Source organism: Marmota flaviventris, chromosome 4, assembly GCF_047511675.1.
Source record: "Marmota flaviventris isolate mMarFla1 chromosome 4, mMarFla1.hap1, whole genome shotgun sequence".
NCBI lineage: Eukaryota > Metazoa > Chordata > Mammalia > Rodentia > Sciuridae > Marmota > Marmota flaviventris.
Window position 1 is genome coordinate 2,294,968 of NC_092501.1, and position 27,352 is coordinate 2,322,319.

Genomic DNA, 27,352 nt, shown 5'->3' on the forward strand with positions numbered 1-27,352 from the left:
AATTAGCAGCGCTCCACCAGAGAGGTGCCTGAGAGGAGCTCTCTGCCACCCCGAGGCGGGCATGCATGGCTGAAAGGCCGGGCCAGTGGACATGGGGTCTTGATCCCCTGAAAGAGGGTCTTTGATTAATTCTGGGAGTTATTTTATGGTATTTGTGATGCTATTTTTCATTTCACATTATATGGGGCTAACACAGCATGACACCAGCCTGCACCTGTCAAATCCAGAGGCCTTTAGAAAATGGTGTTACTAAAGTTTTCTTTTACCAGTGCCAAGAGGTGTGGACATGTGCTCTTGCCAAGTAGTATTATCCTTCTAAGATTTGAGAGATGACAGGTTTACTATTTATTTCACTTAAGATGCTGAGAACATCCTCCAGACAGCTTGAGTCAAAGATGTCCTAGGTACATGTTTAACTGTAAGGTACATAAAAATGGCCCTGGGTTCAGGGACGATAGCAATAGATTTGGTGATTCTCTTTCCTCCTTTGATCAAGTGGCATCCAGTATTAAAAGAGATGTTTTGTGTCCTGAAAGAGGCTCAAAAACCATTATATAAATCAGTCTCTCAAGGTTCTTCCTCGTGGACAGAACAGTGCATAGCTTGGGAAGATCGTGAGAACTTCCAGGGCTAGGAGAAGCATTAAGGCCCAGTTTACCCTAATGGTGATTTATCCCCTGGCAGAGGGTGAGTGAGCGGGCAGACTCCCTGCTCTCTTCTTCAGCTTGCATGCTTCCAGATAATTGGATGTGATTCCATTTTTTTCCCCGAAGAATCAGTAGAAATAAGAACGAAATGAACTTGTTAAAGGCCATGCATGATGGCTCTCCCTTTTCTATCATCTGGACATCAGCCGGGTCTGAGCAAATGCAGGGTCCTCTGCCATCTCAAGGCCTGAGGGCCTGAGAGTGGAGGACAGGATCCTGCATTGCCTGCCGGAAGTCAATGCTCCCTTTCCCTCTGTTAACAGGACCCTCATTTCATGCTTATAATAGAGAGCTGAGCCTTAAATCGGCCCAACCCAACTGGAAAGACCTCATTAGTTTAAATTTATGCCCATGGTATTCTATCTCCCACCAACTTTACCCTGGTGGACCTGACTGCTCTATGCGATAGACGAGAGAATACAAAATTGTATGTAGTTGTAAAAACATTTTTTTGTCCACAAAATTTGTTCCATAATTTGCAAACTGGTTATTGTTTTTCCTCCAGTACCCACATTTTCCCTCCCTTCTTCCCTCCCCCTATTCCCCTTTCTCTATTCTACTGGTCTGTCTTTCACTTATTTTTCTATTTTTACTTTTTTGGAGGTACCAGGGATTATACTCAGGAACACTTGACCACTGAGCCACATCCCCAGCCCTATTTTGGATTTTATTTAGAGACAGGGTCTTGCTGAGTTGTTTAGTGCCTCACTTGTGCTGAGGCTGGCTTTGAACTTGTGATCCTCCTGCCTTAGCCTCCCGAGCTGCTGGGATTACACCTGTAATCTGCTTATTTCTACTTGGTGCCTTATAGATATACATAAAGGTGGAGGTCGTGGTATGCTATGCCATACACACAGTGTGATTTTGTCATGTTCATTTGGCATTTACCCCTCTTTCCTGTTCCTCCTCCCCCACCTTAATCTCCTTCTACTCCACTGATTTCCCTCTGACTTCTTGATATCTGACTGCCCTTTCCATGACTTATTTTGCTCTAGTTCCAGCATATGAGACAGAACATCCAACCCTTGGTTTCTGAGTCTGGCTTCTTTCACTTAGCAGGATGTTCTCTTGTTCCATCAATTTACTAGCAAATGCCACAACTGCATTCTTCTCGTGGCTGAGTGAAACTCCATGGTGTATATACACCAACATTTTCTTGATCCATTCATCTGCTGGCCCCTGGGCTGGATCCACAACTTGGCTACTGTGAATTGCACTGCTAAATCATTGATGGGGCTGCCTCACTATAGTATGCTGATTTTAATTCTTTGTGGATAAATACTGAAGAGTAGGACAGCTGGGTCATTTGCTTTGATTCCTAGTTTTTAGCAGAATCTCCGTACTGCTTTTCAGAGTGGTTGTACTAATTTGCAGTCTCACCAACCTTGTACCTTTCCCCCATATTCTCGCCAGCATTCATTATTAATTGTATTCTTGACCTTGCCATTCTGACTGGAGTGAGATGGAATTTCAATGTAGTTTTAATTTGAACTTCCCTGATGGCTAGAGATGTCGAACATTTTTCATATATTTTTGACCATTTGTGTTTCTTCTTTTGAGAAGTGTCTGTTTAGTTCTTCTGCCCATTTATTAATTGGGTCATTTGTTTTTTGGTGTTGAGATTTTTTACTTCTTTACATATTGTGGATATTCATCTTCTATGGAGGAACAGGCAAAGATCTTCTGCCATTCTGCAGGCTCTCTCTTTACACTCTGTTTCCTTTGTTGTGTAGATGTTTTTTTTAGTTTGATGGTTTTCCACTTGTTGATTTTTTATTTTATTTCTTGAGCTTTAGGGGTCTTGTTAAGGAAGCCAGTGCCTATACCAATATGTTGAAGTGTTGACCCTGAGTTTTCTTCTTCCAGTTGCAAAGTTTCTGTTCTAATTCCTACAACTTCCATCCACTTTAATTTGTCTTTCATGCAGGATGAAAAAAAGGATCTAGCTTCTCCTTTTATATATGGATATCCAGTTTTCCCAGCACCATTTGTTAAAATGATCATCTTTTCTCTTGCATATCAGATGACTGTCCCAACATGGGGCTTGTCTCTACATTTCTATTCTATTCCATTGGTTTCATGTCTGCATGTTGCTGTTTTTGCTACTATATCTCTGTAATAGAATTTAAGATATATTGTGCTGTGTCCTGCATTGTTCTTCTTGCTAAATAGGGTTGCTTTGGCTCTTCTGGATCTGTTATTCTTCCAAATTAATTGTATAACTGTTTTTTTTTCTAGTACTGTGAAGAATGTCATTGGTATTCAGAATGGGGATTTCACTGAGTCTGTATATCTCTTTTGGTATTATGAACATTTTGACAATATTAATTCTGCTGTACAAGAACATGGGAGGTCTTTCCATCTTCTAAGGTCTTCTTCAATTTATTTTTTCAGTGTTTCATAATATTCATTGTGGGGGTCTTCACCTCTTTGCTTATATTAGTTCCCAAGTATTTTATTAGGTCATTGTGAATGGGATAGTTTTTCTAATTTACTTTTCAGAAGATTCATTATAGAGGTATTATATTCATAAGTTATTGATTTATGAATGTTGATATTGCATTCTGCTACTTTCCTGCAAAGTCTTCTGGTGGAATTTTTTGCATCTTGTTGACATAGGATCATATCACCAACAGAGGTAATTTGACCTCTTCTTTTCCTTTTTGGATCCCTTGAACTTCCTTCTTTTGCCTGATTGTTCTGAGTCGAGTTTCAAGGGCTATGTCGAAGAGGAGTGGTGAGAGTGGACATCCTTGTCTTGTTCCTGAGTTTAAAGGAAATGTTTCAGGTTTTCTCTGTTCAGTATGATGTTGGCCTTGGGTCTATTTTCTACCACCTGGTTATAAAACTATTTTTAATATTACCTCCTCTTATAAATAGAGGAAGAGATGGTCTTAAAACATTATTTTTTGTTTAGATGATTCTTAAAGATATGCAAATAATCATGACCTCAACTTTCAATGTCCAGTTGCCAGGGTAGAATTGGTCCTGAAGAGCATAATTTCTATTTCCTAAAATTCATCTGGAGAGTTTTGCAGCCAAACAATTAGGGCAGAAGTTGTTTCTGGAGGATTAATTAATGATGAGGGAGCTGAGTGGATGACCTCCAGCCAGTGTGGCACCATCCTGACGGTCATTCATCACGACTCATCGAGTGCTTTGACCCTCATTATTGCAACACGCTCTGGGGAGACTGTGATAAGCTCTTGGTAGAGAATTTTGCTTTCACATTTTGTTCATCTATGAATCATTCCAGATTTCAGGCTATTAATTCTGGTTTCTAGTCTGAAATGCAACAATTAAGCATTCCAGTTGACCCCCATTATTTTTCAAGAGACAAATGGAATAAGTGGATTTTATAGATGTCCACTAAATGGACTGCTGTTGGGTGTGCACAGTGTGTGGATGGGCAGCACATGGTATTAGGAAGTCTATGGGTGGGATCCAGAACTGCCCAGAGCACTAAGCTGCTCATCACCCAGCAGATTAGGGAAGAAGCCGCTTGTTCATTCTGTTAGCATTGCTGAGGGATTCAAGTGAAGGCCTGAATTATTTTCTAATTACTTTGCAATGCATCCAGATTTTTTATGGCTCTGTAGCTTTGCTGTTAGTTGAGAATAAATGCCTGTTGAACTAAAGTGAAATGAGAAGCACCAGGCTTCACCCCAAGCCCATCCATTACATGCCCTGCCATTCTTGGGGAGATTACTAGCTCTTCACTGTGGTGAGTACTGGCCTTGGTCTTCCCACCAGCTCTACTCCTCAAACCTCTCCGAGGTCCTCCACCTTCCCAGGCAGCTGCGGAGCCTCTCTCCCTGCAGTCTGGCTGGGGTGCCACGGCTTCAGCGACTTGCAGCCCTGCCTGCCCTGTCCACCGAGTGCATACCGACTCTGTGCTGGGAGCCTCTACAGCCAGTGGGAAACAGCAGAGGCTATTGGCTATTGGGAGCTGAGCTCTTCCTCTGGGGGACAAGAAGAAGCAGGGAGAAATAGGCAGTGGAAGCCCCACCCCTGCATTTTCAATGCCTCGGATGGCTTGGCCAAGTAGGGTAGAGGCTTGGGGAGAGAACTGAAGAGGTGAGTGTCCTCCGGCCAGGAGAGTGGAGGGACACGGACAGCAAGGAGCTCCCATGTGTGGCTGCAGGTGAGTGCCATGGGTACTGGATACCAATTGCTGCCATAACAAACCATCTCCAAAAAGGAGGCTTCAAACAAGACACACGGTCAGCTTCCAGGTATGGAGGGTGGAGTCCAGTGGGAGTCCCTGGGCCTGGGCAGGCCGTGCTCCTAGGCTCTGGGGAGGATCCCCACCCCACCTTTCCAGCTTCCAGAGGCACCTGGTTCCCCTGCCGCAAGGTGCTCTCCTCCAGCTTCAGCTTAGCACCCTGGCATCTCAAGTCTGACTTGCGTCCTCTCCTACTCTCCCAGGGGTCCTCCTGGGTGGTGGGGAGGGTCTCCCATCCTAAGGCGAGCTGGAGCAAACTGGACGCCCCCTACCAACACTGGACAGGTCAGGTTCCAGGTGGGGAAGCCCATGTTCTGGGAGGCACTATTCTGTGCCCCACGGTCTTCATGCCCATGGTGAAGAAGACAGAATTGAAGAACAGGGATTAATCAAGTTGCCAAGGTCATGCTTCTATCCCTGTGAACTGGGCTTTTCACCCCGAATCGGTCTGAGAAGGAGGCCTGGCCGGGCCTGCGGTGGGCTGCCCCGTGCTCTCTCCCCTCCTCCCCTGCCTGAGGCACAGTCAGGAGGCTCCCGAGCTTCGATTGTTCTGCAAACATTTCAGTTGTTGATAATCAGGACGAATGTGATTCAGGATGGCGTTTATTCCACCAAGCAGGGTATAAAATTGGCCTGTGGGTAAACACAGCTGCGGCTAGTGAACGGTCATTTGTCCAAGTATTAATTGGTCCAGACTGCATGTACTGGGTCTCCACATCACAATGGGACCAGGTGGCCCTGGCGCTCAGCAGGACCCAGGGCCACCGAGATACACATGTTGGAGCTTTCATAAGCCGAGGTGCTTCCTTGAGTCCAGGGGCTCAGGTGGGTGTGGGAGGTGCTCCCCACACACAGCACGATTGCCCCACTCTGAGGGAGGGGGTCCTTCGAGAGGAGCTGCAGTCAGTACGGTCACCTCCTGCCACCCAGGGTCAGGCCTGCTCTTGGCACAGTGAGCGCCTTATTTACCAAGTTGCATTTCAGTGGCCACATTAGTCAGCCTCTCTATGTGACATGCCAGATGAATGGCAAGGGGCAGGTGATCCCTTGGGAGGCTCCCCGTTGACAGAGGCAGGAAGCAGAGGGTGGTGCTCTTGTTTAACACCTGTGGGATCCTCCAGGTAGCTCCTGTTAGGGAAGGGACGAGCCTGGGGTGCTGGGCGCTGCTGGGCCTTAGCTTGCACTCCTGTCACGAGCCTCTCAGCTGTTTGGCCTCCACAAGGGAGGCTCATGGACAGGGCAGGGGCTGAACCAGGCTCTAGCACTGCACTTTCTTACCTCCTGGAGGCCTCGTCATCCTCTGTGCCTTGGGCCCCTGTCACACAGGAGGGCTAGAGCAGCACTTTCCAGAGTAGTGCCCTGCACTTAATGCCCAGGAGCAAAGGAAGGAAGTGGGGAGGGGGGACACAGTTCCCTCCTAAGTCTTAGGGACTCTGGTGACCTGCCCTAGGTCTAGCACAGGCCTCCCGCTAGGAGCATTTGTGGGCAGGAAGCCACGTGCCCTGGGGGCTGGGAAGAGGTCAGGGTGGTGGGTGGCGGAGCACAGTGAGCACTCAAACTATAGCCCAGAGTCCTCCCTGGAGCAAGGCACCCACACAAGACCCCAGAAGATGGGGTACAGGAAAGAAGTCTGTTGCGGCCCCCGAGGCAAGAGGGAAAAGGCCCGTGGGCTGAGAGGAGGGTGCCCAGGGCATGGGAAGCTCTGGGATGCCTGTGGCACTGGACAGAGAGCACATGGCTGCCTCCCCGTCCCAGGGCCGTCTGTGTACATTGCCCACCGCGGTTCCCAACCAAACGCAGCGCCTCCTCCCTGAGCTTCATCTGGGGACCCCAGTCTATCCAGACAGAATGCCCCTGGAGCCACCGTGCCGGCAGCTGCAGCCATCAGCCCAGTCAGCAGGCTCTTCTTTGCCTAAATTGAACTCTTGGCACTGGTCTTGACTGCACCCCAGGAGTACAGAGAAGCCACTTCAGTGTCTGTCGGTGTCTGGCTGGACCTGCAGGTGCAGCCCCTCTGCCGTTGGCTGGGTCTGATCTGCTCCTTCACCCAGGGCCTTGGTCCTGCTGCAGCCCCCACCTGCCCACTTGTCCTGCCTGCTTGGTGGGGAGACTGCTGATGGACATGAGGTCAGCCCCGCCACCTGCTGGCAGGCCCATTGCCCAGGCTTTCCCTGCGGGTGCTCTCTGTCATCGCCAGGGAGAGCCGCTTCATCTGGCCTTCTGTGTGCTGGAAGAGTCACTCCTCTGCACCCCTGAAGGAGCCCAGGTGCCCCTCACAGGGATAAGTCTACACCATTCATCACCCTTTTTTTCTCATTTATAATTGCAAAACTTAAACAGAACAAGATGGCCTGCGAGTGGCTGACCAGTCCACTGAGGGGCTCATGGATTTCAGACCATGTGCAGAGAGCCATCTGCGGCAGAGCCCAGCTCTGAGGGAGCAGAGCCAGTGGCCTGGCCTGAGCCTGGCGAGCACTGAGTCTCTGCCACAGGCAGGTTCGCAGGTGGGACTCTGGTCCAGCCAGCCTCCCACTGAGCCAGCACCCTGTGAGCTCGTGGGGCTGTGTGCAGGCCCAGGTGGTACTCGGTGCCACCGCAGCAATGCCACACCAGGGTCAATGGCTTTCCAAGTCCAGATGGAAGCTCAGTGCCACTTCATCCACAGGCTCCCCAGTTTCTCTGTTTACAGACTCCCCGTAAAAGATGCTGGACCTCACTCTGGGGTCCCAGGGGCATCGCACTCCAGCAGGCCCTCTCAGCAGTGCTCAGCCATCCCAGGGACTGCCCCAGGTCGGGAGGGGATGGGGAGAAGGCCTGATGTCTTGTTCCTCTGAGTGACCTGATGCTGCTCTGGTTGAAGTCACTTGGCCACAGTCTCTCCCTGCTGATCTTTGCAGTCAGCCCCAGAGCTCCCAGGAGTTCACATCCTGCAGCCAGCTCGCTCCAGGGTGTGCCTCTGCTGGGGGACAGCTGCTTCCTGAAGCCAAGGCAGGGACACTGAAGTGGGGTGTGGGCATGCCTGGCAGGCCCGCGTGGGTGCTGGGCAGCGTTGCCACCTCATGGAACACCCACCCTGAAGGGAGGGACTGGAAGTTTCTGTCCAATGCCTGGGTGAGAGTGCTGCGCTCCAGGCAGGTGGTGCCAGGACAGACTCCCTTGTCCTCACCACGTGGCAGTCACCTGGTCCCTTGGGTTAGGGTTAGGGTTAGAGGCCTCACCCACAACTCATCTCCTGAGACTTAAGTCAGTTTTAGCAGGGATTCCCACCCCGCCTTAAGGCCAGACATGACGGGTGTCCACACTTCCCCTCCCAGCAGGGAAGACCCTGGGCTCACAGGCTGGGGACTTCTCCATCAACCTCATTCCATGAACTCGGTGACTTAGAAGCACACGCACATATACTCACGTTTTGTAAGTGCATCTATTGTGGGATTGGGCCTTACTGGAGTTGCCGCATCAAAAGGTACATGCATCTTACACGTCTGTGACAAGTAGCAGCACATCTTCCTTGGAAGGGACCGATCTGTTCTCACTCCCACGAACTCTTTCTGTTCAGCGCCGACAGTCATCAAAACTCAATTCCAAAAGTCATTCTTTGTTTCAATTGGCGTTTCTTTAATTTTGAACAAAATGGAATCGTTTTTCACAGGTTTGCGGCCCCTGTCTGTTCTGTCTTCCTGGGAAGCGCTTCAGTTCTCGTCTTCCTTATCGAGTTAGGTGGGCTCTTGTAAATCAAGGTGTCAGTGGGCTTCGGCTGGAATAGCCTTCTAATATCTGCCCTTGTCTTTTGATTTTCTTTTGCCATAAGATGAGTCATTCCTGTGTTTTCCTTATTATGGTAAAATATTCCCAACATGAATCTTGCCGTTTGGCCAGTTTTAAGTGTATACTTCAGTGACATCAAGTATGTCCATGATGTCGTCTGCCATCACATGGTGACAGACCAGAGTCTCCCGAGGACTGGGCATGAGCTCCCTGTGCCCCACTCCTCTGGGCCCTGGAAGCCCTGTGTCTGGGACCCACTGACATCTTCTTGGTGTGTCTTCCTCGCTGTACTGACGGGGTCTTCTGAGAAGTGACTTTTTCATTTTGGTCAAGTCCAGTGCATCGGTGTCTTGTTGGCTGTTATGGCGTCACATTTAGGAAATCGTCCGCCCGGGGTGGGGCAGCTTTCCCCTTCTCTTGTAGGAGTCGTGACGTCTCAGCCCCTTGGTCTGTTTCTGAACTATCCCAAGTTGACTTCTGAGCGCAGGCTTCCTCTGGGGGGTCTCTGTTAAACCCCTCCTCAGGCCCTGGCTGATTTGGCTGGTCGCGGGCTCCCACCCTCGTCCCTACTGTTCAGAGGACCTTGTTCTCATGGCCTGGGCACAGCTCTTCCTGTCCCTACCTCCTCCGCTCTCTTCACTGTGCTTGTGGTGGTCAGCTCTGAGGGGTGACTCCAGGTCGCCCTTCAGCTCGGTGGCAGGTGCAGAGGCCACCCGAGAGCTCCTCTCACCTGACGCCCATTGGTCTTCTGCTTTTAAATTCAGACAAGTTGCAGATATTTTCCTCTATGGTTTCTGAATTGCGTGTTCAGAGGCAAAGAAGCCCCCACTCGTGCTGAGATCATTCAGCCTGAACCCCGACCGACGGTACTCACAGTCCTCTTAATAACAGCGGTGTGAGTGCGGCTCCGTTCTTCACATTTTAAGGATTTTTGTGTTTCCCATCTGCCTTCCCGGGAGCACAATCCGGCACAGGATTACTGAGTCCTGTGGGCCCTTGTAAACCAAGGTGTCAGTGGGCTCTGTGTCCCTCCCACGGTTGACCTTTTCATTCCCCTTCGTCTCCCACCTCATCTGCCTGGAAGATAAATGGATAAGCCCCTCCCACCAAACTTCTGATCATTCTTCAGAATGGAGCCAGGAAGTCATGCCTCTGGCCACCCAGGCAGGAGGCAGGCCTGGGGAAAGGTCTACACAGCATGAAGTGTGGACATGGCCGGGGGAAGTGTTAGATCACACTGCCCCAGGTGAGAGGGACAGAGGGCCACCACCAAGAGCCTGGGAAGCCCCTGTGGGCTCTGCTGGGGCCCGAGCGCCATCCTCACCTGCTGCCCTATAAGAAGCCTGGGTCCTGAGCCAGCTGCATTTGCAAGGACCACCCTCCCTGTGCCGTGTCCCTTACCTAGTGGAAACTGCACACCAGGCAACGTACAACTGCTGGCCTTGCTGGAGGAGGAGGGGTGGCTGGCCTACAGCCAGTTTTTGCTTGGGAAGCAGTTGGGGTCCCCTGGGAGGGTGACCATGTGGCTGTGTGCATGGCAGGAAGGAGGGGGTGTGGGCAGGCTGTTGGTGAAACGAGGCCACTTGAAGGGTAAGCAGCCGGAGCTCAGGTAGGCCATGAGCCTCCAGAAGCCGACCCTCCCTCTCACCCCCAGCCCTGTACACCCCACAGCAGAGCACAACTCTGATAAGATGGGCGGAGCCTAGCATGGGTCACCATTAGGATTTGGTGGGAAGTGAATGGTCGGGTTGACAGAGAAAATGCGCAGGCTCAGGCAGCACGGAGTCACCCCTCCCAAGGCTGCACTCATGTGAGCTTCCCCGGAAGGAGGTCGAAGCTCTGGGGCACCACGAGGCAGCTGCTGAGCATCTTCCTCTTCATTAGCCAGTGGACAGGGAGGTGGCTGGGCTGGCAGTTCCCTTACCACCTGGACAGGAGACAGAGGAGGGGGAGGGAGGCTCATCCTGGGGCCGGGCCCAGGGTCAGGTGTTGGCCCACCCTGAACAGTCCACCCCCTGGAAAGTGCAGCAGCCTCTAAGTGGACACCAGCTAAAAATGACCTCTCTTCAGGTCAGCAGAATGAGGTTCCTCTTCTGCTGAGACATAGGAATGTGCCCCTTGGAGGAGAAGGCTGGCTGCTGGGTTGGAGTCAGCCTCTAAGGGAGGTCTGTTTCCTTGATTTCCAGAGGAGCCTGCTGGTTTGCCGAGCACTGAGTCTGACCCTCCAGCCTCATTAATTTGATTTTCTTTCAGCCGATAGCAGCGATGGATCCAGTTCGGAAGATGGCAGGGAATACCAAAGTGTGAAAACCAAGAGGAATCGGTAGGTGGCAGTGTCCTTTCCTATGGGGCTTCCGTAATGGGGACTCGGGTGGTGTGCAGAGAGATCTCTTTGGCTGCAAATGAAGGATGGCAAGAGAGTTTGGGGTCTGTCCTGGAGCCTGCTCTGGGCACCTCACAGAGGCTCTGGCTTCTGAGACACTGTGGACAGTCTTGGTCCATCCCTGTCCTCCCAGGGCCACTTCCAACCCTGCCTGTGCTTCTGGAGTGGAGGGAGTGGTCAGGGTGGGCCAGGCGCTGAGGAGCAGGTGAGGCTCCGGTGGGCCCCGGGCCTTGCCGACTGAGTGACTCTGGGCAGTTGATCCAGCCTGGTCCCAGGGGCCTCATCTGTAAGATGGGACTGCAGGGTTGAGAAATGCCTGTGGCACTCAGTGACAGGATCCATCCCAGCTGGCCCACTGCCCATGGCTGTGGGACCGGCCTTTCCTCCCAGCAGGGCGTGGCTCTTCCTTGGTCCCTCCTACAGGGCAGCTGGTCAGCCTTTCTTCATACACTGAGCTCCACATAAAAGGCGAAGTTGGGGAGCACGTGTCTAAGCTCCCCCGTGTGGCCTACAGAGGGAGGCGGCTGTGGCCTGCACTCCGTCCTGGCGGAGGAGGAGAGTGACTCCAGAAGGTGCCTCGGTGTGCCCTCATAGGCTGCTTCCTGGGCTTGGTCATCGGTGGCCAGTGGAGCCTGGGTCTCCTGCCGCGGGCGCGTCCACACGAGCACTGCTCCTCTACCCAGCCCCCTTCATGAGAACCACCGCCCAGCCCTGCAGCGGGGACCCTAAGGCAGTGGCCGAGTGTGGCACTGTGGTGCTTCCTTCTCTTAGAAATGTGCTTCCGAAGCTGTTCTTTGCTGTGACCGACACTTGTCCTAGCCAAGCAAGCAGGAGATGCTCTCAGACTGTGCCTTTCCCACCTCCTCGGCCCTTCCTCCTGGGATGTTCTAGTGCAGGATGAAGGACACTGATGTGATCAAGTGCCACTGTTCTGACAAGCGGGGGTTCAAGGTGCACTCAAGGGTACCCCAGGTTAGACAGGAACAAGACCTGCCTTCTATGATAAGCAGACACCACAGAAATTTCTAGAACAAAGAAGGGTAGGATAAGCTCAGTCCTGCCCAACTCAAGGAGGGGTCTGGCAGGAGGTAGGAACCTCCTCTTCTCCCTGGACTCCTGCTGCCTCACCTACAGCACCCTGGAGCCAGTGGCTGCGGTTGGGAGGATACCAGGGCAGCCATCAGCAGAGACCAGTTCCACGTGGCCCCAGGGTGGGCCTTCTGCCCACGTTAGGGACTATTTTCCTGCTGCCCCAAATCTTCTCCTTAGGAGACTGCTTCTAGGGGTCAAAGTTGGGTGGCCACCGGTAGTAGACACATGGGGTCTCTGATGATGGCAAAGGTCCAGGAAGGGGGGGGTTGCCTCTTGGCCCCAGGGCCACACCGTAGACATTAGCAAGCCACCCCTGCTGTCTGTGCACACGCATGCTGAGTTTGAAAGGTGTTGGTTGTGTTTCATGTTGGGCAATCTGACCTGTCCATCAAGGAACATGCCTGTGGAGTCTACTGAAATCAGTCTGTTTGGCCCTTTTTGTATAAATAATAGAATTTTCCTCATCAAAAAGCACTTAAAATCCTCCTTCAAGGTGGGACTATTCAGCAGCTATTTTATGATATTTGAGGGAAAAAAGGAGTAAAACTGAGGAGAGAGCTCTGGAAGTAACGTCTGCCCCTGGTTTCTGAGGAACCCTGGCACAACCTAGGCATGTTCAGGGCATTCATATGCAAATGAGCAAAGTGGATCGGGCCAGTAATTGAGGCCCAAATGGTACTTTCCCTAAACTTCCCTTGGAGAGAAAAGTGTCACAATGACAAGCTGTCGACTCCCTGGCCAGGGCCATTAGGGAAAGCGGCTGCTCACTGCTTGGCAGATGTGCTCATGGCAGGGCCACCCCCCTCCCTGCCACCAGAAAGTGGCTGATTGTTGCTGGTCCCCTTTCTGTGGGTGCCGGGAGGTCCTGGAGGATCTGATGTGCGCATCTTCATAGCTTGTATCTGCTTCTTGAGTTTATTTTAAGGAGTTGGGATTTTTTTCAAATAGTTGGATTGTCTTAGGAATTCAGCTAAATATGTCATGTGTTTAAAAAACCAGAATGAAAGCATCCACAAACACCCTGGAGAGGTTCCCAGGATGTGCGTGTCTTCTAGCCCCCTCCTGTAGGCAGGGTGGCCCCAGGAGCTGGGATTCCTGCTCTGCTGACGGCTTTTGTAGCACTGGAGAGTTGAATTGCTCTGTTGTGTCCTCAGTTATCATTGGCCCAATGACTTTGAAGTGTTCTTACATTTTCATGGCATTTGGTGTGGATTTCTTGCACTACAGGAAGCCCAAGGAAATCTCTTGGCTTGGCCTATTGTTTGCTATGGTGCTTTGAGGGGTTTGGGAAGGTCAATCAATGGCTTTGGACGTGCATGGCCAGTGGACTTACCACAGCACGGGTGTCACACTGGTGCTTTCCTGAGGTTGTACTCAGCTCTGGCTGAAGATCTGAGGGCCTGGGATGGCATCCTGTGCCCCTTGTGCCCATGTTCCTAAACTCTCCACATCCCTCTCCATGACCCTACTCTCAGGAAACCAGTGGCCACAGGACACCTGAAGCTCCTCCTCTGGAAGGATCTTGGACCTAGGGGACTTTCAGGCCACCCTCAAGAGGCAATTCCCACAAGGACTCCCCACCCTCATGCCCAGGCATGACCTTGAGATGCCCTCTAAGGAGGTGTGTGACTATGATCGAGCTCCCTGTGTTCTGCCCTTCACCTGCATGTGACCTGGGGCAGGGTGGGTCCTTTCAGAGCAAAAGAATCACATCACATCTAAAGGGAAAATATGAGAATTTGATGGTAGCTTTCAATCCTTGTTATGCAAGGCCAAGTCTGGAGACTTTGCCACCACCCAGGACGGTCTTGGAGCCAAGCCCACACCTGCCCAGTTCACTGTGGGAGGAGACACTCCTGTACAGCCAGAGCCCCTGCTGTAGAGGCAGAGGTGAACAGAGGTCAGCCAGTGTGTCCAGCAGGCAGGAGGCCAGCACACCAGGCCTCTGTTCTCATAGTGAGAAGGAGCCCCTCCCCTCCCTGTGTCCTTGATATCTGGAATCCCAGGAAAATTAACTATTGAGAAAGTGGGAACATTTGAAAATGCGGCATGATAATCCTATGAAGTAAGTGGACTCTAAATGAAGATCGTTATAAACTTATGTCTTTAACTTGTGGCTGGATAACGGCAGAGTTACTTGTATCCCAATCTTTGCACGGGGGTCTGGTTGAATTCTCTGGGGACCCCCGCACTAAGATCGGGATACAAGTTAGGAGGGTGCACCGGGTCTTCCTGGTCCTTAACGTGCATGGAGAAAATCATGAAGGCCCACTTACCTCTTAGGTCATCCTTGGTAGTTAAATCAGTTCTGTAAAGAAACTTGTGGTTGTCTACGCAGTATTGAGCCTGGCCATATGTCATCAGGGCATGTTGTATGGGGCCTTCCTTTGATCTGTCTGTGAGAAGACTGAGTGGAAGCAGCCATCTGTCTGGGGGTTCGATGTGTCTTTTTAGGCTGAAATGTGGAAGATATTCCCGGGTGCTTGTTTTCTTTGCAAAAAGGACCCTGAACCTTAGCATTTCTGAGAGGGGAGACCCGAAGTCAGCAAGCGGGTCTTAAGCTGGGGATGAGGACTCGGCACACATCTAGCAGACGCTGCAGAAAAGGGCCCAACGTGACGACAAGGGAATGGGTGGCCAATGAAGGAGCAGTGGTCACTTTGCCTATCGTTAGGTGTTTATTAAGGGAAAGGTCACTGGGAACCTGGAGTCATATGCTTCCCTCTCCCGCCCACCTCTCAGCCTCAACCACTGGAAAGGCAGGTGCTGTCCACCTGTCCCCCAAACTATCTTAAACAAAGCGCAGATATCATGTGAGTACCATTTGTAATATTTTAGGATAATGACTGAAATATAAGGATTAAAAAACGTAAGCGTGGTAAAAACCAGTGATTCTCAACATTCTCAGATGTGCCCCTTGCTCCCATTTCCTGGATGGCTTCGTTTCTCTGGATTTTGTATCTCAAGCCGGTTTCCACACCAGGTCCACGTCTGTCCTCTGCAGATTTTCCTCCCGAGACGAGCCCCTCCCCTCCAACCACGCGTTTCTTCATTTGTTCTGTAACAAGTGGTTTCTCCTCCGGTGGAGTTTTCCCAGTTTGGAGCTTATCCTTGTCCCCGTCTCTGGTTTGCTCACCGTGTTCTTGGGTCCCTGTTTGTTTTTCGTCCCTGGTAAACAAGGCTTGGCTCTTGTTTTGGCGAGAACACTTGGCAGTGGTGCGGTGTTCCCTCCATCCGGTCTGTCGCATCTTGGCCATCTGTCTTTTTGTGTTGTGAGCAGGTGACTTGTCTGATCCATTATTTCCTTAGGGGCTGCTAACTGGAACCTCTCAGTTCTCCATTTCATTGACGCAGAGGAGCAAGAACACTTCCACAGAGAGAGACTTCTCCCCGCAGACCGTCTGCTTCCCCTGGCTGTGGCTTGAGCAGAAACACGGGGCACATGTTCAACTCTCCCTGTGCCATCGACTTAAGAGCAGGGTGCTGGCTCCCGAGCCTCCTGGGGCGCGACCGTCCACGGACTCCACAGGGTGCTGCGTGGCCACGGTAGTCCCCAGCTCTCCCTCACCACCCCCGCGGTCAGCTGCCATCTGCCGTTTTAAAAGACAGTAACGGACCACGTGCCACTCACGTGGTGGTCGGCCAGGGCACAGGAGCGACGTGTTTCTTGCCATAACGTAGCGGGCGTCTCCTGATAGGAGGACTGTTGTGAGGGTGTTGTCCACTGCTCTGCTCTGGGTGGCCGCTCCTCTCCCGCGGGATTCCAGGCCGCCTGGCTCTTCCCTCCCATGGTGCCCCTCTCTGTGCCCCTGGTCACATGTCCCTTCCTGCGTCCTTGTTGCCCCGCTCTTCCTCTCCAGGGGCACCGTGACATTCACTCCCTCTTGCTCCTCTTGCTTCACTTTCATTTCTTATTCGTCCCTTTTGTTCTAATTATTTCCTGGATTTTCTCACACCTTTTTTTTTCCTAATACTTGATTGCATCTAATATCTTTTTCTCTCTCAGTTTTTCTGTTCTGTATATGCTCTTATTTTATGTCATTTATCATTTGTTTTAAGATTTAGCTCATTCTCAAACAGTTGAATTTCCACCAGACTTCATCACGTCTTTTTGCCTTGAGGCCACTGCCGTGGACACAGCCCTGTGTCCCCTCGTCTCCTGAAGCTCAGAGTGGTTGTGGGTGGTATTGGACCGCGGTCCTTTGCTAACCCGTGCTGAAGTGAGATGCTGATGAGGCAGGGGCCTGGCAAGGTGCTCCTGGATTCTTGGGTCTGCACCACCCCTGGGCCTGGGGCGAGGTGCTGTTTGGAGCGAGGTCCTCTCTGCTGCACAGCCTCACCTGGCCTGATCATTTCTGTTAAATTCAGGTTATGCTCACTCCAGTTTCTCTGTAGTGCCAGTTATCACCTGAAGGGAGCGCTCCTGGGCCCAGATCTCATGCTTCATCCTCCCTGGCGCCCTGGCTGCCCTGCAGTTGGGATCCTGGAAGGCACCCCGATGAGCTGCTCAGTGGCCGAGTTCCGAGGGCTACCTGTAACCTGGGGACTCCCCCTACCCACGCTGCAGGCTCCCTGTGCTTGGGGCCACAGGAGGTGCCCCTGCCCTCTCCAGCCTGGGGTGGTTGCCAGCGCCTGCTGGTCCCTGGTGGCCTGTGGTCTCCCTGCACCTGTTCACAGTCCGAGTTCTTGGGGACACCTCCCTCAGTCCTCAGTTTGTGCAGGTGTCCTCCAAGGGCCTTTTGTCCTGTCCATCTTACAGCGCCATCTGTTTTTGTGTGTGGGTCTGGGTAGATTGGACCCTTCCCTCGGCCTTTGCTTCACTTAGTGTCACAAGTTTTGTTGTTGAGTTTTAGAATTCCTAGAGGCCTGTGTCCTGAGATGTACGTGACTGCGCTAATCTCTTTTCTCTAGGAGTCCCCGAAAAGAGCAGCTGGAGACAGCAGCTCAGGCAGGAAAGTATGCTTGCTGCTACTGCTGCTGCTGTCGCTGGCTTTGTTTTAAGTGATCAATCAGCTGCTGTCAGCACTGCCCCAGAGGCAGCTCCCACTCCCCCTGGCCAAGACTCACCCCGGGCTGAGGGCTGTGGTGTTCTGAGCATGCTCTGGAACCCTTGCAGAAGAAGAAGGCTGCGGCCAGCCCACATCCCTGTGTTGTGGGTGGGTGGCAGGTGACAGGAGATAGCTCCCTGGATCCACCACTGTGTGTTCCCAGGTGAGGAGCTGCAGGGGTCACAGGTGCAAAAATACGTCCCTATGCGGCGCTGGAAGACCTCCCAGCTCCTGGGCAAACCCCCCAGATTGGCCAAGCCAAGCCCTGAAGCAGAGCAGACAAGCTCCTGGAAGAGACACGCTGTGAAGCAGGTGCTGGAGCCAGGGCCACTGCCCCAAGAGCACCAGCGCCGACCTCTCCTCGTGCCTCAGGGAGCACGGGGCGGGCTCCCTGCTTGCTGGATTCTACCCAGTCTGAAAGGGGCCGCCGGCTACCAGTAGCAGAGCACGGTGCGTCACGCCAGGGCACCCTGAGAGCAGGTGAAGTGACAAGAGCCTCCAGAGCCTTTGCTAGCTGGGCCGCAGAGCCCAGGACAACAGTGGCTCCTGACCGTGGTGGTGCCCCCATTCCATGCCCTCTGCCTAGCGTGGCCCGTGGCACATCTTAGCTTCCATCAGTAGGTGGGGAACAAGGCAGAGGGAGGGATGAGGATGACCAATGACGCATGGGGGGTCATCCACCCACGAGGGCCTGCCTGACCTGGCAGAGCTGACAAGGGGTTTGGTGACCACTGAGGGCCATCTTGGCAAGTGCTTTCAGTGCCAGAGGACCACCCATATCGAGGTCCAAGGGCTGGGATCAGGGCAGAGCTACAGTGGGTGGGGAGAGCAGGGGGTGGTGGATGGCCATCAGTCAGTCGAGCAGGGTAGGCCACTGTGAGGCTGAGGCCAGGGGACCAGCACCTGGCACCAGTCGAGGCTCAGCCCAGGCCTACTCCTCTGGGTGGCTGGAGTCCCTGCTCCCCCCAGCCTGTACACGGGCAGCCTTGCCTCTGAGTATGGTCAGGGGATGGCCATTCCTGCCGAGCTCAGAGGTCTCTTTGCACCATCCCCTCTTGGGTCCTGTGCCAAGGCCCCACAGTCAGGTCTTGCCCAAGGCCATGGTCCAACCTGGGGAGGCATCTGTCCTGGTGCAGTCCTGGGCTTTAGACCCCCCCCCCCCCCGAGCAGGACGGTGTGGGAGGGCTGACACTCCTGCGCTCCACTGCTGCCCGGGGTCCCAGCGTCCCTGACTGGTGTGACAACCTGTTTATAGCTGCCAGACACAGGCTTCTGCACCACAGTGTTGAGCCGAGAACCAGAGAACGCAGATCTTTCAGAGTGTGTTGCATCTTAAGATCATTTTTTATAACACATGGTAGGATGTCTGAGGCCCCGTGGCAAAAAGATTCAGAGAAACTTTGATTCCTGTACAATTGTGTATCACGTCTAACACCAGATATAACACCAGAGTCACAGGAGGGTGCTGTTTCGATGATGAATTCCCAGACCTATTTGCTGGAAGGCATCCATTAAATCAAATAAAAGATGAGACGTCCCCCAGATGAACAGAGGGCTGGAGCCCAGCCTGGGAGGAGCTAGTATGGATGGTCAGAAGCCTCCAGAGACAACAAGGTGAAGAATCAGCAGCAGCATCTCTGTCCCCATCTCCACCATGGCATCACACCTCCACCACCCCCAGCAGCAGTATCACCACGATCTCACCACCTCCACCACCAACATCACTACCACCATCATCACCATGTTACCATCATCCTCACCACCGCCAGAGCAGCAGCAGCAACACCACCATCACCTCCACCTCCGCCACTGACCTCATTGTCGTCACCTGGCATCAGCACCACCACCCTCACCAGTGCTACTTACGGACCAGCCTCCTGCTAAATAAACTAAATGCAATATCTCAGTTCAGTGTGTTTGCCAAAAATTGCAAACAAGTATCAGGTGTCCTTATTTCATTTAATTTTTACAAACAAGTCCCAAGTGGTAGGTAGTATTAGTATTTCAACTTTCTAGATGAAAAGTAACTGGACAGTCAGTGAAATGAGCAGCCTTGTCTAAGATCACCGCATCTCCGTGGGAAGGGCAGGCCTGTGTGGCTGGAGAGCTGGAGTTCTCCATTAGTTCCCCACAGTCGGCCTCCTCTCCCATCCCTTCAGAGCAGATCCTTTCTTCCTGTTGTGCCACCATGAGGGGGTGCAGAAGGTGGGCGTGGGAGAGGTCAGTGCACTCACCCTCAGGAGACCTGTTAGGGCTTCCAACCCTGTGTGAGCCCACAGTCTTGCTCTCGGCTCCCGCATGGTGGGAAGCAGTGGGTATCAGAGAAGAGAACTCAGTAGTCACATGTCACTTACCTAAATGTGACAACACTTGGGACCTGGAGCTCAGCGGTGTCTAAAATGTCTCCGTGGAAGTTACAAGAAACAAATAAACCACAAAATCTAATCCAACAAGCACCTGTCACGGCTGGTTGGGCACCAAAGACAAAGCCTAGAGCTATTGATGGCAACCAAACAAGCACTTTGTTGCCCTCGGGGATCTGGCCCTGCGTCACAGGAGGTGGACGGGGAGAATCTCTTTACGGGAAACCTGAGTGACACCCTGCTGCAGGAAGGCCATGCCCTGGGAGCTCAGGGGAAAGAATGGCTCAGCCACTGGAAGGGGGAGGCCACCTCCAGGGGAGACAGGCAGGTGGCCAGCTACAAGCCGAGCCAGGGCTTGTGGGTGGACAGGGGCAGGAAGAGCACCCAGGAAGAGAGATCCTCATGACAAAGGCACAGAGATGCACAGAGCTGGGGGCGGAGGGATGAGGGTCATGTAGGTGGGGGAGGATGAGGACAGGAAGGAGCCTGTGGTCCTTCTGCCAGGGCTGTGTTGGGAAGACCCAGATGAGGAGTCACAGGCTGGGTGCTCGTGGCCTGGACCACTGGGCACCCTGGCCCTATGACCAGGCAAGGGTGCAGTACACTGAAGGGAGGCCCCGAGGAGCTGAGGTGAGCAGGGGCATGCAGCAGAGCAACTGGGACTGTAGGCCAGTGCCCAAGGAACCCTGAGGCTGGGTGGCCGCTGGAGTGTGGGGAGGTGACCGAGCCCCCGGACTGGGCTGGAAGGGTCCCGTCCTGTGCCTCACACCCAGAAAACCCAGGGCTCCTAGCTTTTGGCCCAACACCTCCACCTGGACCACAGGAGACACTCAGTGTCTCGTCCAAGAGGAAAGAACTTTTCTAAGTTAAACTGTGTCCCTCCAAAACCTCTGGGTTGAAGCAGGGGAGGAAGGAATAGCAAAATGAATGACCAGGACACTAATCAGTCGCAGATGGACTTCCACAGCTCACAGTCTGATAACAGGGCCCCAAAATACCGCCTTGTTGCTACCTCAGAAGTCAAAGCACAAACAGGATGGCCAGGCACTGTCCTGTGTGGCCTTGCATTGACCTTACAGCATCAGCAGGTCAAAGAAAGAAGTGCAGTGACAGAAAATCACGTCCCTTGCACCCTGCAGAGGCGTCACCTGGGCTGGCGCATGCACCTGCTCTTCACGGGGTGCTGTCCTTGCCATGGGCAGCAGCCATCAGTGCACATCCACCCAGGTTAATGGAGGACTTGAAAACGCATCAAGGAGCCTCATCAGGAACCATCACACATTAGGAAACCAGGCCTGAAACGTGTCTGAGAAGACATCGGCAGACCTCAGCTCCAGGGTCTCAGCCGCAAGGAGCCTTGCGTCCCAGGGCACCTCGGGGCCACTGTGGTGGGACCTGCTGGAGGCGTCTGTCTTTGGAATTTCCTGCTGAACACTTTTATGAACAAGTTGGAAGAAGATTCGAGAGGCCCATCTATCATGTTTATCTAAACTGCAAAGGTCGAGAGGCAGAGCTGAGCGCGTGGAGAGCCAAGACATGGGAACACTTCTACAGGGTGAACTTAACAGGCTCACACTTGGTCAGAGCCCTGGTGCAGCGAGGCGCTTCAGATCCTATTGTCTTACCATGAGTTTTACTGTGAATAAGGTCCAGAGAGTGGCCGTAGTCAGGCCCAGGTTGTCCTGCAAGCTCCCCACGAGGCTCAGGGGCCCTGGGGACCTGACGGGCCCATGGGCACCTCTGCAGACCTCTCCCCAGAGGCAGGGCTCTCTGCACAAGACGGTGGCATCCCAGCTGTTCTGTTGCAGACTCAGCCCAAGGCAGACTTTTTCCTCACGTGCCTCTGGGGCAACTCGAACGCCCTCGATTCCTGCAAAGCCTGCCGAATGGTAGTGTTGGTGGGAATGCCAACCCAAAGGCCACCTTAGAAACCCTTGCACCCGGCCCCTGATCATGGGGACTTCAGCCCTGGCTCTTGGTGGTGGCTATTTGCTATGGCACGCCACGGTTCAGTCCAGGCCCACCACACTGCACCCCGGGGGCAGGGCACCACTGGTTTGGCCAAACCGTCCTTGTGCCCAGCACAGCACAGGTGGATGCCACGCACTTGCAGGGAACGCTGAGTGACAAAAGCTGTTGCTTGGGTCTGCAGGGGTGGCTGGTGGGGCTGTCGTCTCTTTACCAGGTAAACTATTCTGGATACTCTGCAGAAGAATCCAGGGGAAGAGGCCTGGGTGAGGGTTCAGGGGAGATGCCTGTGTCAGTGGGTGTGCACAGGGGGGCTGAGGGACAGAGTCGGGAGGAACAGACCCTCCGTCTGGGTGGAGACCATCACCATCGTGTCCACACTGAGTGTGGGAAAGAGGGCAAGGAACGTGTGGCTCTGGAGCGAGGAACCCCCGGGGGTGTGGTGCCCAGATTTGGGGAACACCTGCATAGGTGGAAGGTCAGCCCAGGCCAACCCTGGACCCAGAGCTTTCCCCTAAGCAGTGTGTGACGTCCTCGCCGTCATTCCCGTGCTGCAGTCAGACCTCCCCCAGGATCAGCCAGTCCTTGTGGGGCTGTCAGGGAGCCTGTCCTGTGCTCAGCGCCTCTCACCCTCCGTGACGCTTGGGGCCCACCCAGCTTTACTTTCAACAAAAAGTATCAGAACTTACTTTTGGCTAAATGTACAAGAATCATTCAGTCCCAGGAATATAAAAACTACATTCAGCTCATTTGCATTTGCCTCTGACCTCTTCTAATGGAGCTGATGGCTGGGCACTCTGGACGCGTCCCGTGGTTCTGCACAGAGTATTTTGTTGAACAAGTGATAATGTGCGATCATTTTTGCGCTCACAATGCTCCTCTTAATCTTATTTCAAGTTACAACAATATGAGCCTTGTTTCCACTCTTCTATTTTTAACTAATGAAAATTTATTACAAAGAAATCCTAATTATACCCTTTTGGAGTGTAGTACAATTGCAAATGCTGGAAATTTCTATTTCAAAATTCCATATCATTGCAGAAGCAGCGCAGGATGTAAGTTCTTGTGAGCACTGGGTCCATAAATAAAATCCCCAATGGGCCAGCAACCCTCTGTCTCCCTGTACACTCACTTTGGTTTGACAGGACAAACCAGTAGTCGGTATGACAGCCCTCGTGTGTGGAGACCCCTTGCTGGACAGAGCTGGGCATTCTCAGCAAACACATTCTCTAAGTACCTGGGTCAGTCGTTGCAGGGAAGAAGCACACTTCGCAGGCTGGGCAGCCTGGATCAGCCTGGCCTGACAGGTGAATGACCTGTGTCCCTGTCCTGCACCCCAGGAGGAATGGTGCAGGCTCCACCTGATGTCCATGGCCTGGAGGAGGCCTACTTGGGCCACCTAATCTCACCACGGGGACTGCCCTGTGCATCGCATGGTGGTTAACGTCATCTGCTTCTAGATGCCAGAGGCGTTCCTCAGCTGTCTGCAGACATGGCCCTGTCTTCCCAGAGCAGATCCCCCACTGACAGCGCTGTACGAATGTCAGAGAAAACCAGAGCTAGGCAGTGAAGTGGTGATGATGCTGCACTCAGGGCTGTCACGATCGGGGAGATCCCAGCACAGAACAGGGCTCAGTTCGAAATCAGCAGGAGCAGCAGGAAATTACAGCCAGGGAGGAGGGTGGAGGTTATGGACAGAAAACTACCAAGAAGATGTGTCAGTGGTGGGCGGGGTCTGGCAAAGCTAACTGTAGGTTAATTGCTGAAGGCAGGACAGAGTGTCCATACAGCCCCTGGGGAGGGTGAGGGGGAGGACCCTGAAGGACAACGGGATTGGATGTTGTCCATTTGCACTCAGATTGCACAGTACAGAGCACTTGGAGGCCAGATTATGGAGGCCAGATTCCAGGCTACTAGAAAGCACAGGAGCTGAGTGGGGTGTGGTCCAGGAGAGAAGCCTTATCCCCAGCCCAAGATCAGGGAATCCAGGCTGGTGAGGCCTAAGGGACGCGACATTCTGACTCCCATTCTGAGACCAGGTTTGCCCACTTCCTTGGGACATGCCCAGAATGCAGGAAGCCCCGAGGTGCCCCTCCCAGTCCCTGCACTTCACCACCCCTGGCCAGCTCCACCCAGTGCAGCGAGGAGGGGCTGCAGAGCGGTGGCCTGTGGCTGGAGCTGTCCAGGGAGCCTCCACACCTGCTGCTTCCAACAGTGGCTGCGGGGGGCTGGGCATGGACAGGTGTGCAGCAGGGTCATGCTGCACAGAGGCCCTGCCAGGGTCAGAGTGGCTGCCGTGAGGCTGTGCGGAAGCCAGTGTGGGCCGAGCCTCCGTGACAGGCAGGTGCAGGCTGCAGCCCCAAGGACTGGGATGGCGGCTGATCAGAAGCTGCTCCCACGCTGGGTCAGGCTGGGGAGGAGGGGAAGCCCAGCCTGAAGGGAGCAGTGTCTGCACTTTGCCCACCGTTTTCTCCCACTCAGCAAGGTTTTCTGGAAGGAGCTTGCAGATTCTTCTAGCATAAGGCACGGAGCCCTGCAGAGGTCTGCCAAGGGCCAGTAGCACTGAGGCAGCACCATACTTGGCAGGGTCGGTGTCTCCCTTCCTTCCAGGACAAGGAGGTCCCCCCAGTGAGAGCCCGGGGGAGCTGTGGTGAGCTCCCTGCCTGGTGAGATAGGCCCCGTGGCAGCCAGCCTCCGGGGCCTTGGCTGCAGCCACCCCTCCCTGCTGGGGACTTCACCAGGGACCCGGCAATGCCCAGCCTCCCTCCTTGTCACTAAGTCACCCTTTTGGTTCCATCTCAGGGCAGCGACTTCCGTTCCAGAAACTCTTTCACTCATTTGTCCAATAAAGAAGGGAACTGGTGGTGAGTGGCAGGTCTCCCCTCCCCCGTGGTTGAGAGCATCTATGCAGTGACATGGGCACCTCAGCCTCTGTCCTGTGCAGGTGGCCGTCACAGGGACCTGAAGTGAGGGTCTCACCCACAGGCACCCTGTCGGCAGCTCCTGCAGCTCCACTGGCACGCGCCCACCATCCCCAACGGGTGCCCTGGGCCGGGCTTCAGTCTCCATCTCCTGCCCAGTGCAGCCAAGCAGCCTGCAGCCAAGGGCAGAGATCCCCACTCACCTGTTGCCTGCACCAGGCTTTATTTAAAGAGTTTCCAAAGATTCTTTGTTTCAGAGAAGTTTTAAAGCCGCAGTGAAAACCGGCTGGGCCTCCCAGGGCCTGTGTCATTTTTTTGCTCTTGTTCCCCTGAAGGACTGAAGGCTGTGAGAGTCCTGGGCCTGAGGAGCCACAGCCAGAGGACAGAGGCACACGGACACCGCCCCCCCAGATTCTGCTGCCCCTGGAGGAGCGCGCGACCCACTTCCGAGACATGCTCCTGGAGAGAGGGGTAAGGACATCCAGGGAGGGTGCGGGGCCTCAGCCTGGGAGGCTCCTCAGGGACAGCAGCCAGGGACATTGTCCTTGCAGGGTCCATGATTGAGCAGAATGGCACTTGGGTACTAAATCATTTGAGAGTACTGGGGAAAACTGACATGGAGAAAGGCCCCTGCTTCTTGTCTTAAAGGAGAAAAGAGGCAGCCATGAGGTGTGGGGTGTCCCCATGTGAAAGCCCCACAGGGACAGGCAGAGAGGCCCCTTTGGAACAGGTCTCCAGGAAGACAGAAGGAGGCTCCTGCCCTTGTGAGGAAAATTGCTGCTATAGCCGGGCCAGGCCCTGGTGCCCCAACCACAGGGATGCCCCCCTGGGGATATCTTACCCACCAGGGACTCCCACGCCTTCGGATTAATATGACTATTTGTGAATAAAATTAGAATATCCTAATTGCAGCCAATTTCTGAATCTCATTTTGAATGGAGGGGGTTATATTTGAATCTCTTTCCAACAACTTTTAATTTCTTGCTTTGGCTTTTGGGTATAAAATGAGCCAGATACAATATTGTAACCCAGTTGGATTTCCTTAGAAAATGAGGCTGAACACAGAAGGTAGCAGTGGAACCTTCGAGTGAAGATAATTATAATGAGCACTGGAATGGCCTCCTGAATGCAAAGCAAATTCCCTCCACGGTCCACCCGCCCCCAGGCTGCTTCCTGGCTGGGCCCTCCGCAGCAGGTGCAGCTGGAGTTGGTGCAGGGCACTGGGAAGAGTGAGGGCAGAACCGCTCTGGACCCCCGGGGGCAGCCCAGTCTGAGCCCTCACCCCACCTGAGACCCAAGGAGCCCAGGCGGCTCCAGCCTTTCTGGATTCAGCAGGAAGGAACGCCTCCCACCGCTGCCTGGGCCCTCTCCCTGGCATTGTGGATGCCAAGGTGTGCATCTCCATGCAGCCATGCCCCTGACGGGAAGGTGCAGGCCTTGGCATTAGGAGCTGGAGAAAGGAGGTGGGCCACAAGTGCCCTTGAATAAAAAACGAAACAGAACCCATGTCGGGTCTGGAAAGGGGGTCCAGGCTGCAGCTGTCACACAAATCTGTCTCAGGGTCCCTTCTCTGGGAGGCCCTCCCTAGGCTGCTGATGACCTGCCATGTGGGGTCCTGTCCCTGCCCCAGTACCCGTCCCTTTGCCAGGCCATGCTCCTGGAGGGTGGAGGAATCCCAGTGTGCGCTCCAGGATTTCCCGAGGATTTCCCCCTTCTGTGTGGAGGCTGCTCCAGGTGGGGCTGGTGTCCCCTTTCCCACTCCTGGACAGGCTCGGCAGTGGTCCCCAACGAGTCTTGGGGAGCTTTTCAGCCTTCCATGAGCGCTGCTGCTTGCCTTATCGCACTCCTGTTCCCGCAGAGCAGCTGCAGCACAGGGTCCGGGAAGCACCCTGTGAACGGCATGCACCCCACCCTCTGCCCAGAGCTGTGGGTCCTGGGCCTGCAGGAGACCGGATGCTCCTGTGAGCACTCAGGGCTGTGGCTGGCTGTCAGACCCGCCCAGAGCCTCTTGCCCTTACGCCCACCCTGTCTCCCACTGCGGGGACGTTGCAGAAGTACCCCTAACCCGTGTTTCTGAGTGGCCCTAGCCAGGCTGGTCCAAGGGCATTACCTGGAAGGAGAAGGGATCTCCCTCCCTGGGACACATTGGCATCATGAACTGTTGAGAAATAGGAGCAACACAGTTCACTTCATCTTACAATCAAGTGTTCCCATCTCTTTAGTTTGGAAACCAGCAAACCCAATTTACCAACAGAGTTTTACACAACCAGGGGCCGAGAGGCTGGAGGGCTGGGTTCACACAGGCTCTTGAGTTTGTCCAAAGGGCCTTGCTGAGGGTTTTCACCAATGACTTCTGCAGTGCATTCTTTTTTCTCTTTCCTCCTTTTTTTTTTTGGTACCCAGGATTGAACTTAGGAGCACTCAACCACTGAGCACATCCCCAGCCGTTTTTTTGTATTTAATTTAGAGACAGGTTCTCATTGAGTTGCTTAGCGCCTCGCTAAGTTGCTAAGGCTGGCTTTGAACTCGCGATCCTCCTGCCTCAGCCTCCTGAGCCACTGGGATTACAGGCGTGCACCACTGTGCCCAGCTGCAGTGCATTTTTGACCTGCATTTTGACCTGACCAGCTCATTACAGTCTCTGATTCTGAGATTCTTAAGTGAAAATAGGCAGGAGGGAAAGGAAGCCAGTGCCGTGCTGCGTTTTCCTGGGAGAGGCAGGAGCTGTGCCCCATCCCGCAGGGGCCACGCTCACTCAGATAGAAAGACCAGTCCAATTTACAGCCCATGCCATAAAGCACTGCCACCATTTACGATTTGGGACTTTATAAACTATGCCAGCAGATTTCTTAAGTTGCTTCTGCTCATGAGAATTCTAGA

The 27,352-nt window shown here is 53.5% G+C and overlaps 1 protein-coding gene across 1 annotated transcript in view; it reads left to right on the forward strand.

Moving 5' to 3' along the window:
* The window catches only part of Tcerg1l (transcription elongation regulator 1 like), a 168,709-nt gene that overhangs the window by 126,950 nt on the left and 14,407 nt on the right, over positions 1–27,352 (forward strand). Inside the window, exons 8-9 of the mRNA XM_027929871.2 lie at positions 10,951–11,020; positions 24,808–24,943. Of these exons, the coding sequence (XP_027785672.2) occupies positions 10,951–11,020; positions 24,808–24,943 (206 nt within the window). The remainder of the gene's footprint in view (positions 1–10,950; positions 11,021–24,807; positions 24,944–27,352) is intronic.